This window comes from Heterodontus francisci, chromosome 24, assembly GCF_036365525.1.
Source record: "Heterodontus francisci isolate sHetFra1 chromosome 24, sHetFra1.hap1, whole genome shotgun sequence".
NCBI lineage: Eukaryota > Metazoa > Chordata > Chondrichthyes > Heterodontiformes > Heterodontidae > Heterodontus > Heterodontus francisci.
The window spans coordinates 76,261,166-76,278,402 of record NC_090394.1 but is presented as its reverse complement, the minus strand read 5'-3'; the positions used below and the strand labels follow the sequence as shown (position 1 = coordinate 76,278,402).

Here is a 17,237-nt window from a genome sequence, read left to right as displayed (position 1 = left end):
GGGGGGGGTGCGAGGGAGAAAGAGAGTTTGAGTTTTTTTGTAAAATAAGCCACAATAAATGTCATGTTTTACTAAATAGAATGGATTCAGACCAAAGATTTACCTGGAATATACATAGATGCTGGCCTGCATGCATCACTTTATCTGATGTTAGATAACAATGAAAGGATGAAAAGAGAGCAGCCAAAATGATTGAGGGGATGGAGGGATTCTGTAAATTGGACATGGTCACACTGGAAGAAAGGTTGAGAGGATTCTAAAGGGACTAGATATTGTAGGCCAGGACAAGCTATATCACCTTGTCCAGACCAGCAGAGCCAGAGGATACACCTTGTGCTTAAAGACCTGCTTTTAAAAAGACATATCACATAGCCAGGGTCACTCAAGTCCCCAAAGTCCCAGTGAATATTACAATTTACCAAGAGCTATGATAACAACTTGTGTCTTTTGTGTCCTTAGGACGTCTCAAAGCATTTTACAGCCAATGATTTACTTCTGAAGTATAGTCAGTCAAATAGGCAAATGTGGCGACCAATTTTACACACAACATTCACAAACAGAAAACGAGATCAATGTCTAGATGATCAGTCCTAATGATATTGGTTGAGGGATGAATGTTGGCCAGGAACCAAGAGAACGCCCTGCTCTTCTTGAAATACTATTGTGGGATCTTTTACATCCATAGAAACATAGAAAATATATTGCACAGGAAGTTGTCATTTGGCCCATTGTGTCTGTGCTGACCAATAAAGAGCCATCAAGCCTAACCCCATCTTACAGCTCTTGGTCTGTAGCCTTGTGGGTTCCAGCACTTCAAGTGCATAGCCAAGTAGTTTATTGAAAAGAATGAGGGTTTCTGTCTCTACCACCCTTTCAGGCAGTGAGTGCCAGATGCCCACCACTCGCTGGGTGAAAACATTTCTTGTCAACTCCCCTCTAATACTTCTGCTAATTACTTTAAATTTATGCCTACTTGTTACTAACCTCTCTGCTTGAACATGAACACGTCGATTAGGCTTTGGTTTAAATGTCTCATTTGAGTGATGGCACATCTGACAATACTACTCTCCCCCAGTATTACACTGAAGTGTCCACGCATAATCTAGGCTGATTGTAGTAGTGATAGTAGTACTGAGGTTTTTATTCATTCCTGAGATGCGAGCACCTCTGGGCGAGACCAGCATTTATTGCCCAACCCTAATTGCCCTCGAGAGGGTGGTGGCAAGCCACCTTCTTGGACTGCTCAGTCCATGTGGCGTAGGTACCCACTATGCTGGTCGGGAGGGAGTTCCAGGATTTTGATTTAGTGATAGTGAAGGAACGACAATATAGTTCCAGGTCAGGATGTTGTGTGACTTGGAGGGAACTTGCAGGTGGTGGTGTGCCCATGCGTCTGCTGCCCCTTTCCTTCCAGGTGGTAGAGGTCGCAGGTTTGGAAGGTGTTGCTGAAGGAACTTTGGCACTGCAGCAACTCGCATCTTGTAGCTGGTATGCACATGGTGGAGGGAGTGAATGTTTAAGGTGTTGGATGCCACCAGATAATGCAGTACTGTTGGAAATATCATTTTTCAAATGAAAATCCATTTTCCTGCTCAGGTGGGTGCAAAAGATATACAGCAACTGGTATTCTGCACTGACTGAGGTGTTTGAGAAAGAAGTAATTGTTAAATTAGTTGCTCAAAACAGACTTCCCACAACTGCTCTTAAGAGTCACGATAATGAAACTTAAATCTTACCTGAATGATTCTAGAGATTCTGATTGGGTTTCTGGCAAGCTGTAAGCAAAGAAAAAATAGATCTAAAGCCAGTTTTCGTTGTCCTGCGTGTGCAAGATCCACCATTTTCCTCCTTTTCACTTCCCAAGCCATCTAATTTCTTACAGCTAACCTGTTTAGCTTAAAATGCAGTGTATACAGGTTTACCATTTCTTTATCCATATGTCATTAATTGTCTCCTTAACCTCTCATTGATTGACGGTATAGGTAGACTGCTGTGTCATTGCTCACAGGCCACCTAGGACCACGAATGTGGGCTTTGATGTTCAACAAGGTGCTGTTTTACTTGAGATTCACCCATTGGTGTAATACAAAACCTACTTTAGAAGCTAGTAGTAATAAAAACAAGAAATGCTGGAAATACTCAGCAGATCTGGCAACATCTGTGGAGAGAGAAGCAGAGTTAATGTTTCAGGTCAGTGACCTTTCATCGGACTCTGCTTCTCTCTCTCCACAGATGCTGCCAGACCTGCTGAGTATTTCCAGCATTTCTTGTTTTTATTTCAGATTTCCAGCAATTTCAGTATTTTGCTTTTATTTTAGATGCTAGTAACTTTGTTCTTCCCACTTCAAAACCTAATTCCAGTTATTCCAAAACCTTATTCCCAGGTATTTATAGTATATCTTTTCTCTACCTCCCATGGTTGACTTGCACTATTGAAGACACAAGTACTTTAATTCCCTGTACAAAAGTTACTCCTTTTTCAGTTATCTACTGAAGATATCCCCTTGCTTCATATAGGGGATCTGTAGCTCTTGCTAAAGCTGTCAATGTAGCTCTATCCATTACCACGTCTCCAATGATCAGCAGGGGGAGATGGTGACATAGTGGTTATATCTTCTTTGGCCTCCTTGTCTCGAGAGACAATGGGTAAGCGCCTGGAGGTGGTCAGTGGTTTGTGGAGCAGCACCTGGAGTGGTTATAATGGCCAATTCTAGAGTAACAGACTCTTCCACAGGTGCTGCAGAGAAATTTGTTTGTCGGGGCTGTTACACAGTTGGCTCTCCCCTTGCGTTTCTGTCTTTTTTCCTGCCAACAGCTAAGCCTCTTCGACTCGCCACACTTTAGCCCCGTCACTGGAATAGTAATCCAGAGGGTTAGGGTTGTCCTTTAGGGAAGGGAATCTGCCATCCTTACCTGGTGTGGCCTACATGTGACTCCAGACCAACAGCAATGTGGCTGATTCTTAACTGCCCTCTGAAATGGCCTGGCAAGCCACTCAGTTGTCAAGGGCAATTAGGAATGAGCAACAAATGGCCTTTTCAGCACTCCCACTTCCCATGAATGAATTTAAAAAAAGCTTAACAAATGGTCTTTTGCAGCCTTGGTCTGGGCAGCAGCATCAACATCCAAGATCAGCAAACACCCCAAACAGCATGGCTTGGTCCAAGTGCAAACATCAGCTGGGAATCAGCAACATCCAGTCCCAGGTGCAATTTCTAACTCAAACCCCCAGCCCCAAATTGAATGGCAGGCTCATCTGGAGAAAGCTTCTCGGACAGTAGGTTTAGTGATTTTACCCCAAGCAGAATGACATAATTTAAAATGTTCTTTCTAGCTGACCAGATTCAGAACAGATCTGGCAGCTCAAAACCAGGCATCCACAAGGCACGGTGGGCCATCAGCATCAACCACAAGCTGTAACCTCATGACCCGGCATATCCCTCATCATTATGCCAAGGGATCAACCCTGGTTCAGTGAGGAGTGTAGGAGAGCATGCCAGGATTGGCACCAGGCATAAGTAAAAATGAGGTGCCAGCCTGGCGACTACATGCATGCTAAACAGCAACTCACCACGCTTCCTTCGACAACACTTTCCAAACCCGCGACCTGTTCCACCTAGAAGGACAACGGCAGCAGACGCATGGAAACACCACCATCTGCAAGTTCTCCTCCAGGTCAAACACCATCCTGGCTTGGAAACATATTGCCGTTCCTTCACGGTCGCTGGATCAACAACCTGGAACTCCCTCCCTAACAGCACTGTGGGTGTACCCACACCAGAGGGACTACCACGCTTCAAGGCAGTGGCTCACCACCACCTTCTCAAAGGCAATTAGGGATGGGCAACAAACACTGGCCTTGCCAGCAATGCTCACATCCCATGAAACAAATAAAAAATAAAAGATAGATAGTGGAAGCTGAGAATATGTTCTAGCTTATGAAATTTGAGGGTTTCTTTTTCCACTGGTTTCTTATTCTTTGTTGGTACTTGATAGATGATTAACTAAACAGATAAATTGTTATTCAACCTCATCAATTTCGGTCTTGGGAGGCGAGGGTGGGTTCAACACCCAAGAGGCAACTCTTCCAGACGTGACGAGACCGAGATTACTCACAGATAAGTTAAGGAAATGGAAATTCCTCCTGGTAGATCAAATGATGACCATCAGATTTCAAACTAGATAGTTACAAGTTTGAATCCAAGAACATCCACTCTAAGAGTTTACTTGTCTTCGTAGTGCAGGAAATGCTTGCAACACGAACTGATTGTTGCAGTTCTCCGTTCCACCTGAAGCCAAGCGCCACACTAGTTCCTTATAAGAAACACTTGCCCTCTCTCATCGCTAAGTGTCCTCTCACCTCCGGTTTATAGCTGAAGTGCTCCCACATCTCCCAAACCAGCCAGTGGGCCATACTCCTTTATATGTGTTCCTCCCTGCCCTCTCCTGGCAGTACACTGCAGGTGCAAACCCAAACCCTGTCATCCCACAGCAACAAGTTTGGCACCCCAAACACTATGTGATGCTTTTTTAAAAAAAAATAAAAGTAGTCCAGTCACTAGGGTGATCAAATAACATTTGCGAAGGAATGCAGCCTTGTATCAGATGAAGTGAAAAGGGGACCATACTCACGTGGAAGGACATAATGTCACGTACAGCAGGATGAGAAGCAACACGCCTACTATAGTAGCCAAAGAGAATCTCATCCAGGAGCTCAACTGACAGAAGTTACAGTAGTGAATGAAAGTGATGATCATTGCACAACAAAAGAACATAGTAACCTGGAGAAAGAGCCACAAGTAAAAAAAAAAAATGCAGATCAGTTAATTCAGCACAGACCAAGGCACTTTCAATTGGCAAAGATTAGTGATGTGCTGAAAAAAGTTTCTTGTTTTAAACAATGTATTAAGTTACCTTCGCTTGAAGGCCCATCCTAAATCAGAATATAACAGTGGAAGATCATAGAATCATACAGCAGAGGCGGCCGCCATTCGGTCCATCATGCCTGCTCTCTGAAAGAGCTACCAATTAGTCCCAACTTCCCCATAGCCCTGCAAATTTTTTCCCTTTTGCAAGTTATTGAATCTGCTTCTACCACCCTTTAAAGCAGCACATTCCTGATAACCCAAAGCAGCAATGCAATCAACTAGAGTTAAGGATATTTTAGCCAAAATGGATTCACCACTTGTTTTGTGGTTCTGCCCCTTATGTTCCAAGGATACTCACATTTACATTTGTTTTAAATTCACAAGTGAACTGGGAGAACACAGCAACAGCAGGGAGAGAGATGAGAATGGCTCCGACAAAATGGCGAGGCAGCCAACCAGAGATTGCCCTCATTAGTCTTTTGGTACACGGCATCACCTCATCCAGGTAAAACGCCATTCTACAATGGAACAGTGAGCTGAGGTTAGAACAGATGGGTAATGCATTAAATCCGCAATCCCAATCCCAAACAATGTTCATAAACCTGCTGCAGCTTACCACAGCTTTTACAATTAAACTAAGCAGGGTAAAGAACTGCAGGGTAAAGAATAACCTTGGTCCTGCTGACTATTAACCAGGCCAAAGTGTGAACTGTGTAGCTGTATAGGACCTTGAATGTATGTACTTGCACTATGCTATTCTACATTGTTGCGCAAACTGAGAAAGCTCAGAAAAATACACCAAAGATGAAAAATCATCAACCTGAAATGTTAACCCTAGCTATCTCTCTCAACAAATGCTGCCTGACCTGTTGAGTGCTTCCAGCAGTTGATCTCATGCTGCTGCTAGTGTGCAGTGCCATTCCTTTCCAGGAGATGGAGCTGTTGATGGCTTTCGAGTAAAGGCTGGTGCTGACCATGAAACGTGAAATAGAGAGCTAACAGTCACTCGGAACATAAGAAATAGATATGGCCCCTTGGGCCTGCTCCACCATTCAATAAGATAATGGCTGATCTTCTGCCTCAATTCCTTTTTCTACCCACTCTCCATATCCTTTGATTCCATTAAAGACCAAACATTTGTGTGTATCAGCCTTAAGAATACTCAATGATGGAGCATCCCCAAACATCCCAGGTAGAGAATTCCAAAGATTCACAACCCTTTGAGTGAAGAGGTTTCTCCTCATCTCAGTCCTAAATGATCGACCCCTCATCCTGAGGCTGTGCCCGTGTTCTAGATTCCTCAGCCAGGGGAAACAACCTTTCAGTGTCTACCCTGTCAAGCCCCTTCAGAATCGCATATGTTTCAATGAGATCATCTCCCATTCTTCTGAACTCGAGTGTACAGGTCCAATTTACTCAGCCTATCATAGGACAGCCCTCTCATTCCAGGAACCAATCTAGTGAACCCTCATTTTACCCCCTCCGAGGTGAGTATATTCTTCCTTAAATATGGTGGCCAAACCTGCACACAGTACTCGAAGTGTGGTCTCACCAAAGCCCTGTACACCTGTAGCAAGACTTCCCTATTCTTGTATTCCAATCCCCTTGCAATTAAGACCAACATGCCATTTGCCTTCTTAATTGCTTGCCATACCCGCATGGTATCAGAGTTCCTTGTACGAGTACACTCAAGCCTCTCTGAACATGGACATTTAAAAGTTTTATGCCTTTTAAAAAATATTCCGCTGTTCTGTTCTTACTACCAAAGTGAATAATCGCACACTTCCCCACATTAAACTCCATCTGCCACCATGTTGCCCACTCACTTTACTTGCCTATATCTCTTTGCAGCCTCGTGTCCTCCTCACAGTTTACATCCCCATCTAGAAAGCAAACTATTCGATCACCTGCAGTGAGACATGGCGTCTGCTTTGCAATTCAATAGCCTGGACAATAATATATTAAGATAAAACGAAGCATACTGTAAAATTTAAGAAACCTGGGGAGAGTGCAGTGGTTGTGTGTGCATTTGCTGCAGGCTCACACACTAGATGCATTACACAAATTCCAGATCTTTGCCACCCAAAACTACAAAACAACTGTTTAATGCCACCACCCTGGCCTAAGTTTTGAAAGGGGGGGGGGCGCGGGGGGCAAAGAAAGAGAGGAAGGAATTAAGAAACAATTGAACGAATGATAGAAATGTTATGTAGCACAATGGAATTCCGATGCATAGTCTGCAGTGGTGTACATTCAACCCCCACCCCACAGTCCATACATATGGGGAGTCCCAAACGCAATGTGCAGATAACTGGTTGGGGTATCAATACCAGTCATCTTATAGGGGATGGCTAATTGGTTGGCAGCAGCCTGGGACTTGGACCAAAATTCAGAGCAATTTGTGGCCAGTCTAGCATCTTGAAATTTTTAAGACACTACAGTCCATTACTAGCTTGAATTCTCTAGAGTGCTAGCCTAGGCAGCATGCTGACATCTTTGCCCAAAATACCAAAACATCCACAAAACGTGCAACATCTTTCAATCATTAAGCAAGCCTGACATATGAAAAAATATGCTGCTTGATAACTGTGCTTGCCCTGATTGAATCACCCTTTTGTGCACGCATTGAGATTCCTTGGGTTTGCTGGTTGGTGGTAATGAGGTCACGTGTGAAGATTTATTTTCTATGCTACTATAATGCACCTCAAGATTGTGTAAAGATGATAGCTCACAAAGTGCGAAAGGTACCAAGAAGCCAGCTTCTGCAAACAAGAGTTTTGTTTTGTTGTCACCACTTCCTTTCCTCACCCACATACAGTGCACCTGCCTCCTCTCAAGGCTGCTTTTTCCACAAATTTGCTTCATTTACAACACAATGGGGAATGTGCGGGAATATGGCAGGAAGGGGAAGAGATAAAGTGGAGCCAAAATTTTTCACATTGTTAATGAAAACTGCCTTTTATCATTATAACACATGATGAAATACATTCACCACGAGAACTACCTAAGCTCAAGTATGGATCGATTGCTTGCTTACAGGTAATGCCTCTGATTTAGGACGATTTCTGCACTAACAGAGTGCTGAGGTCAACTGCATCACTCTATTGCCTTGGCTGAGATCAGCTAATTCAACATTGAAGCATCAGGATAGCTCAGGGTATGGCCCCACCCCACCCATCCCCAACGGAAACATTAACAAGAGACCTTTTAACATACAACAGCCCAATCCTGTAGCCTGTAACATTAAATGGTAATAATCACATAGCAATCCAGACATCTCAATAGATATTGAAGTTAAACCAAGTACTCTAACCCAAAGCCCCACTGTCAGATTACACATTTTGATTTTTTTTTTTAAAATTGAGATTTGAGATCATTAAGCTGTTCCAGAACATACAAAATTCAAGGCTGCATCAACAACATTCACAGGGACTCTGGTAGGACAGGCCTCTTTGTATTGTGCGCTTAAAAAAGAATGTTTTAAACAAAGATGATTCACATTTAAAGCTGAACAATCTGCGGGCAGCACCTAATGGATGAATTACAGAGCAGATGCATTGAGACATTTACACAAATGGTGGTTTATGGAGTGAGTTGACATTCTGCACCAGCCCTTTCCCATGGAGCATGGACTCCCACTGCACACAGTCCACACACAGCATGCTTGCCTCACCTGATGGAGATAACCAAGGAAAGCACTTGAAGCAGGATCGCAAGGACAAAAACCACAACAGAGGCATGCGAAGGTGATGTACACAGTCCCTGCTTCATGAAACATGTGATGGAGAGAAAGAGGAAGACTATGGTGGACAGAAAGACATCAAGGAGTGAACTGAATGTGGCACTGGCAAACGTCTTCTCTGATGCATTGTTCACAACCTATTGGGGGAAAGAAACAAAAATAAAAAATACTGTATGCATTCAACAAGATCAAATACCAGGGCATCACAAACGTATAATGCACAACAGATGGGAAAGGTAATGATCCATTGAAACGCAACTCCAGGTGTAAAATGCTTGATGTAGAGAAATTGGTTCAAGCAATCAGTGGTATTCTACCAGTCTATTATAATTCAATTTCAATTAAATACTGCCCGACAACTGCCAATCCCACAATATTTCAGATGTTGGGCTCCCACCTTTTGTTATATCCCTGTACTATCCTACTCTCTCCCATCCTAAGGCCTTGATCAATCCTGTTAGTCTCAATATAATTTGCAAACATTTCTAATTCGAACTCTCAGTCCCTGTATCCTTTCTGGAAACTGGAGAGTTGAAAAGGATGAGCTTTATATTTCTGCACAGACAAGTGGGGAAAGAACCCACAAGACGACAATATAAAGGCTGACTAAGACATACAAAACATAAGAATAACAGGATAAGAATCATAAAAAAGTCAGTTCAGGATAACTGAAATGAGCAATAGACTTGTTCCCGGGATGGTGGGACTGTCCTATGAAGAGATTAGGGAAACTGGGCCTGTATTCTCTAGAGTTTCAAAGAATGAGAAATCTACAAATTATTTAAAGGGATAGATAGGGTAAATATAGGTAAGGTGTTTCCCCTGGTTGGAGAGTCTAGAACCAGGGGACACAATTTCAAAAGAAGGGGAAAGCCACTTAGGACCGAGATGAGGAGAAATTTCTTTACTCAGAGGGTTGTGAATTTTTGGAATTCTCCACCCCAGAGGGCTTTGGAAGCTCAGTCATTGAGTATGTTTAAAGCAGAGATTTCTAAATACCAATGACATAGGGATACGGGCACAGTGTGGGAAACAGGCATTGAAGTGGATGATCAGCCATGATTGTACTGAATGGCAGAGCAGGCTTGATGGGCCGATTGACCTACTCCTGTTCATATGTTCCCATCCCCCCGACAAGCTAGTTTAAACCCTCCCAAACAGCACTGTGACATTTCCTTTCACAGACCTGAAACATTAACTGTTTCTCTCTCCACAGATGCTGCCTGACCTGAGTATTCCAGCACTTTGTTTTTACTTCAGATTTCCAGCATCCGCAGTATTTGCTTTTATTTTAAAAAAGATGGTTGTTGTTGTGGAAGGCCAATCATCTTAGCCCAAGGATATCTCTGCAAGAGCTCCTCAGGGCAGTGTTCTAGGCCCAACCATTTCCAGTTGCTTCATCAATGACCTCCCCTCCATCATAATGTCAGAAGTGGAGACGTTTGCTGATGATTGCACGATGTGCAGTACCATTCGCAAATCCTCAGTTAACGAAGCAGTCTGTGCCCACATGCAGCAAGACCTGGACAACATTCAGGCTTGGGCTGATGAGAGACAAGTAACATTCATGCCACACAAGTGACAGAAAATGACCATTTCCAACAAGAGAGAATCTAACCTTCTCCCACTGATGTTCAACAGCATTACCATTGTCATGCAGGCCCCCACCTGCCAAGAATGAAGCATATTAATTTTGCCACGTGGACATTAGATTTCAAATTGTTGCTGGGAAGAGGAGAAATACTGTTACAAGGAGTTGCCAGGCCCCTGGCGGGAAAGACATTTATTTGCATTTTAACAAAGGAACATTCCCTAACACACACAATACACAAAGCCAGAAGTGGCTATACCAGTCGGTCAAGTGACTACTCTGCTGGCCTACTTGGGGAGATTTAAATTATAGAGAGTGTGTTTGAACTGGTAGAAGGCAGTTTTGCTCCTGGACTGAGAACATCTCTCTCCTGACTGCTCCCATCTCTTTCTCACGGAACTCCAAAAACTGACTGAAGACACATGAACCCCAAGTGAGAAAAGTCTCCTACAGTGAACAAGGTTTAAGAAGAATACTGGGCCCCAACCAAAAGCAAGATCCACCTCCAAACAAGGACTCTGCAGTGAGCTTGAAGACCTGTAACAAAAACTCTTCAGATATTGCCTCAAACTTATCCACTTAATTTTTTTTCTGCTCTTATCTGTCTCTATTTGCATGTGCATATGCATGCTAGCCTGGGGCAAATAGTGTATCCGTAGGGTTAACCGAATTAGAGTTCTAAGTTTAATAAAATTTCTTCTTTAAACCCAAGAAAGCCTGTTTGTGCTGGTTTCTTTGCCTTATAATTGGAAAGCGGTGAACAAGGATTCACCAAGGGGGAGCTAAAAACAGTGTGTTTAAAAATAAAGCCCTGTTACAGTATGACCAGGTGAAGGCTGAAAGGGAATCCTAGAACTCTTTCTCACCTGGTCGTAACACCATCATCCTGGGAGTCACCACTGAGCAGAAACTTCACTGAACCAGCCATATAAATACTGGGGTTACAAGAGCAGGTCAGAGGCTGGGGGTCCTGTGGTGACTATCTCACCTCCTGACTCCTCAAAACCTGTCCACCATCTACAAGGCAGAAGTCAGGAGTGTGATGCAACACTTATCTAGATGAGTGAGACTCCAACAACACTCAAGAAGCTCAATAACATCCAAGACAAAGCAGCCCGCTTGCTCGGCACCCAGAAGCACAGAATTCTTACAGTGCAGGAGGCTGCCATTCGGCCCATTGTGTCCTCACTGGCTCTTCGAAAGAGCAATTCATTTAGTTCCATTCCCCCGCCTTCTTCCCACAACCCTGCACATTCATTCATTTCATACAAGTCCAATTCCTGTTTGAATGCTTCAATTGGACCCACCTCCACCACACTCTCAGTGCATTCCAGACCTTAATCACACTCTGCGTGAAAAAAAATTTCTCATGTCACTTTTGCTTCTCTTACTAAATACTTTAAATCTGTGCCCTCTTGTTCTCGATCCTTTCACGAGCGGGAACAGTTTCTCTCTATCCACTCTGTCCAGGCCCCTTATGATTTTGAATACCTCTATCAATTCACCTCTCAGCCTTCTCTTCTCCAGAAAAAACAGTCCTAACTTCTCCAATATATCTTCATAACTGAAGCTTCTCATCCCTGAAACCACTCTCATGAATCTTTTCTACACTCTCTCCAATGCCCTCACGTCTTTCCTAAAGTGCGGCGCCCAGAACTGAACGTAATACTCCAGATGAGGCTGAACTAGTGTCTTATACAAGTTCAACATAACTTCCTTGCTCTTGTACTCTATGCCCCTATTAATAAAGCCCAGAATACTGTATACTTTATTAACTATCTCTCAACCTGTCCTGCCACCTTCAATGACTTATGCACATATACACCCAGGTCCCTCTGCTCCTCAGTCATTAGAGTTATACAGCACAGAAACAGGCTCTTCACCCCACTGTGTTCCTGCCAGCCATCAAGCCTATCTATTCTAATCCCATTTTCCAGCACTTGGCCCATAGCCCTGTATGCTATGTGCACATGGAAATAGTCCTGCACCCCCTTTAGAATTGTACCCTTTATTTTATATTGTCTCTCCATGTACTTCCTACCAAAATGAGTCACTTCACATTTCTCTGCATTGAACTTCATCTGCAACCTGTCTTCCCATTCCACCAACATGACTATGTCCTTTTGCAGTTCTACACTAACCTCTTCACAGTTCACAATGCTTACAAGTTTTGTATCATCTGCAAACTTTGAAATTGTGCCTTGTACAACAAGGTCTAGGACATTAATACATATCCGGAAAAGCAAGGGTCCCAACACTGATGCCTGGGGAACTCCACTACAAACCTTCCTCCAGCCCGAAGAACATCCATTAACCACTAGTCTTTGTTTCCCGTCACTCAGTCAATTCCGTATCCATGTTGCTACTGTTCCTTTTATACCATGAGCTATAAGTTTGCTCACAAGTCTGTTGTGTGGCACTGTATCAATCGCATTTTGAAAGTCCATGTACACCACAATAACAGCATTGCCCTCATCAATCCTCTCCATCACCTCCTCAAAAAACTCCAGCAAGTTAGTTAAACATGGTTTTACCTTAAGAAATCCATGCTGGCTTTACTTAATTAACCTGCATACGAACATACGAATTAGGAGCAGGAGTAGGCCACTCGGCCCCTCGAGCCTGCTCCGCCATTCAATAAGTTCATGGCTGAACTGATTTCTCCACATTACCTACCCCTGCCCCTGATAACCTATTGCCCCCCACCCCCCCTTGCTTATCAAGAATCTATCTACCTCTGCCTTAAACATATTCAAAGACTCTACTTCCACTACCTTTTGAGGGAGTTCCAAAGACTCATGACCCTCGGAGAAAAAATTTCTCATCTCTGTCTTAAATGGGCGACCCCTTATTATTGAACAGTGATCCCTAATTCTAAATTCTCCCACAAGAGGAAACATCCTTTCCACATCCACCCAGTCAAGACCCCTCAGGATCTTATATATTTCAATCAAGTCGCCTTTTACTCTTCTAAATTCCAGCAGATAAAAGCCTAGCCTAAATGGAGAGAGATTGCAGAGCTCTGAGATGCAGAGGGATCTGGGTGTTCTTGTGCATGAATCGCAAAAGGTTAGTATGCCTCATAAGATAGCCTGCCTATTTCAACTTTCTTTGAACAGCTTCCAACGCATTTACATCCTTCCTTCAATAAGGAGACCAATACTGCACACAGTACTCCAGATGTGGTCTCCTGTATAGCTGAAGCATAACCTCCCTACTTTTGTATTCAATTCCCCTCACGATAAACAATAACATTCTATTAGCTTTCCCAATTACGTGCTGTACCGCTTACTAACCTTATGCGATTCATGCACCAGAACACCCAGATCCCTCAGCATCTCAGAGCTCCGCAATCTCTCACCATTTAGATAATATGGTTATTTGTTATTCTTCCTGCCAAAATGGACAACTTCACATTTTCCAACATTATATTCCATCTGCCAGATTTTTGCCCACTCACAACCTATCTATATCCCTTTGTATCCTCCTTATTTCCTCTTCACAACTTACTTTCCTACCTAAATCTGTGTCATCAGCAAATTTAGCAACCACACCTTCGGTCCCTTCATCCAAGTCATTTCTATAAATTGTAAAAAGTTGAGGCCCCAGCACTGATCCCTGTGGCACACCACTCGTTACATCCTGCCAGCCAGAAAATGAACCATTTATGCCTTCTCTCTGCTTCCTGTTAGCTAGCCAATCTTCTATCCATGAGCTTTTATTTTCTGCAATAACCTTTGATGTGGCACCTTATCAAATGCTTTCTGGACATCTAAGTACAATACATCCATGGTTCCCCTTCATCCATAGCACATGCAACTCCCTCAAAGAACTCCAATAAATTGGTTAAACATGATTTCCTTTTCACAAAAGCATGTTGACTCTGCCTGATTACCTTCAATTTTTCCAAGTGCTCTGCTATAACATCTTTAATAATAGCTTCTAACATTTTCCCTACGGCAGATGTTAAACTAATTGGCCTGTAGTTTCCTGCTTTTTGTCTCCCTCCCTTTTTGAATAAAGGAGTTACATTCGCTATTTTCCAGTCTAGCGGAACTTTCCCTGAATCTAGGGAATTTTGGAAAATTGAAACTATCAACTATCTCACAAGCCACTTCTTTTAAGACCCTAGGATGAAATCCATCAGGACCCGGGGACTTGTCAGCCCACAGCTCCAACAATTTGTTCAGTACCACTTCCCTGGTGATTGTAATTTTCTTGAATTCCTCCCTCCCATTTCCTGACTTACAGCTAATACCGGGATGTTAGTTGTATTCTCTATAGAGGAAGCCGATGCAAAATACCTGTTCAATTCATCTCCTTATAATCCATTATTAATTCCCCAGACTCACTTTCTACAGGACCAACGTTCACTTTAACTCTTTTCTTTTTTAAATATCCATTGAAACTCATACTATCTGTCTTCATATTTCTAGATAGCTTTCTCTTGTACTCTAATTTTACCTGATCAATCTTTTAGTCAATCTTTGCTTTTTTTAAAAAATATTCTGTCCAATCTTCTGACCTGCCACCCATCTTTGCGTTAAGTATATGCTTTTTCTTTAAGTTTGATACTATCTTTAACTGTTTTAGTTAACCACAGATGGCAGGAAACCACCCCCCCACCCTTGGAATTTTTCTCTCTCATTGGAATGCATCTGTGTATTCTGAAATATCCCCTTAGATGTCTGCCACTGCATCTCTACTGACGTATCCCTTAATCTAATTTACCAGTTTACTTTAGCTAGCTCTGCTCTCATTATGCCCTCACAATTGCCCTTATTTCAGTTTAAAATACTGGTCTTGGACCCACTCTTCTCTCCCTCCAACTGAATGTAAAATTCAATGATATTATGATCGCTGCTACCTAGGGACACCTTAACTATGAGGTCATTAATTAATCCTATCTTATTGCACAATACCAATAGCCTGCTCTCTGGTTGGCTCCAGAACATAGTGTTCCAAGAAATTATCCCGAAAACATTCTATGTACTCCTCATACTCATCTGGATTAACTCTGGAAAAACCAGATGGGCAGTCTATATGTAGGTTAAAATCCCCCATGATTATCGTGGTACCTTTCTGACAAGTTGCCATTATTTCTTCCTTTATACCCTCTCTTACAGTGTGGTTAATATTAGGTGGCCTGTACACCACTCCCACAAGTGACTTCTTGCTTTTATCATTTCTCATCTCTACCCAAACTGCTTCGACATCCTGGTTTCCTGAACTTAGGTCATGCCACTCTATTGTGCTAATAACTCATTAATTAACAGAGCTACCCCTCCACATTTTCCTAGCTTCCTGTCCTTCCTAAATGCCATGTACCCTTCAATATTCAGGTCCCAATCCCTGTCATTCTGCAGCCATGTCTCTGTAATGGCTATCAGATCTTACTTATTTATTTCTATTTGTGCTCTTAGTTCATCGGTTTTGTTTCAAATGCAACGTGCTTTCAGATGCAGAGCCTTTAGTTTTGTCCTTTCATTATTTTTGTAACTTCTCGTCTTATCTGTTGATTTACTCTGAGATTTGTACGCTCTGTCCCTTCCTGTCACAGTCTGTTTATCAATTCCCATATTAATATCTTTCTCTCTTGCCTTGTCCCTACTCCTTGATTTAGCATATCTTCCCAAATTTGATCCCTTACCGCCACTATTCAATTTAAAACCCTTTCCACTTCCCTCGTTATGCAGCTCACTAGAAGACCGGCCCCAGCATGGTTCAGGTATAGACTGACCCAACAGCTACCACTTTCCCCGGTACTGGTGCCAGTGCCCCAAGAACTGGAACCCACTTCTACCACACCAGTCTTTGAGCCACGCATTAATTTCTCTCACCTTATTTGCCCTATGCCAATTTGCAGGTTAATGTTCAACACACCATTAACATATTGTTTGCCTTTGCTCCGTGACCTTTTGGTCAGCTATGTGGCCTGGTCCAATCTGCACCTTCTCCTTTGTTATCTCTTGCCCCACCCCCACCTCACTTGTTTATAATCTGTGACTTTTCTAATATTTGTCAGTTCCGAAGAAGGGTCACTGACCCGAAACGTTAACTCTGCTTCTCTTTCCACAGATGCTGCCAGACCTGCTGAGTGACTCCAGCATTTCTTGTTTTTGATCCTGGTAAACCTCTTCTGTACCCTCTCCAAAGCCTCCACGGCCTTCTGGTAGTGTGGCGACCAGAATTGCACACAATATTCTAAGTGTGGCCTAACTAAGGTTCTGTACAGCTGCAGCATGACTTGCTAATTTTTATACTCTATGCCCCGACCGATGAAGGCAAGCATGCCGTATGCCTTCTTGACTACCTTATCCACCTGCGTTGCCACTTTGTGACCTGTGGACCTGTACGCCCAGATCTCTCTGCCTGTCAATACTCCTAAGGGTTCTGCCATTTACTGTATACCTCCCACCTGCATTAGATCTTCCAAAATGCACTACCTCACATTTGTCCGGATTAAACTCCATCTGCCATTTCTCCGCCCAAGTCTCCAACCGATCGATATCCTGCTGTATCCTCACAATCCTCATTACTATCCGCAACTCCACCAACCTTTGTGTCGTCCGCAAACTTACTAATCAGACCAGCTACGTTTTCCTCCAAATCATTTATATATACTACAAAGAGCAACGGTCCTAGCACTTATCCCTGCGGAACACCACTAGTCACATCCCTCCATTCAGAAACGCACCCTTCCACTTCTATGACAGAGCCAGTTCTGTATCCATCTTGCCAGCTCACCTCTGATCCCATGTGACTTCACCTTTTGCACCAGTCTGCTACGAGGGACCTTGCCAAAGGCTTTACTGAAGTCCATATAGACAACATCCACTGCCCTTCCTTCATCAATCATCTTCGTCACTTCCTCAAAAAACTCAATCAAATTAGTGAGACACGACCTCCCCTTCACAAAACCACACTGTCTTTCGCTAATAAGTTTGTGTCCAAATGGGAGTAAATCCTGTCCCAAAGAATCCTCTCTAATAGTTTCCCTACCACTGACGCAAGGTTCACCGGCCTATAATTTCCT

General features: G+C 43.1%; 1 protein-coding gene across 5 annotated transcripts in view; it reads right to left on the bottom strand.

Moving 5' to 3' along the window:
* Positions 1-17,237, bottom strand: part of LOC137383558 (adenylate cyclase type 9-like) — a 200,734-nt gene that overhangs the window by 26,734 nt on the left and 156,763 nt on the right. For all 5 annotated transcript variants that reach the window (XM_068056666.1, XM_068056664.1, XM_068056662.1 and 2 more), the window contains exons 6-9: positions 8,542-8,747; positions 5,227-5,386; positions 4,633-4,781; positions 1,737-1,775 (exon numbers count right to left, since the gene is read on the bottom strand). In XM_068056666.1, coding sequence (XP_067912767.1) covers positions 1,737-1,775; positions 4,633-4,781; positions 5,227-5,386; positions 8,542-8,747 — 554 coding nt within the window. The remainder of the gene's footprint in view (positions 1-1,736; positions 1,776-4,632; positions 4,782-5,226; positions 5,387-8,541; positions 8,748-17,237) is intronic.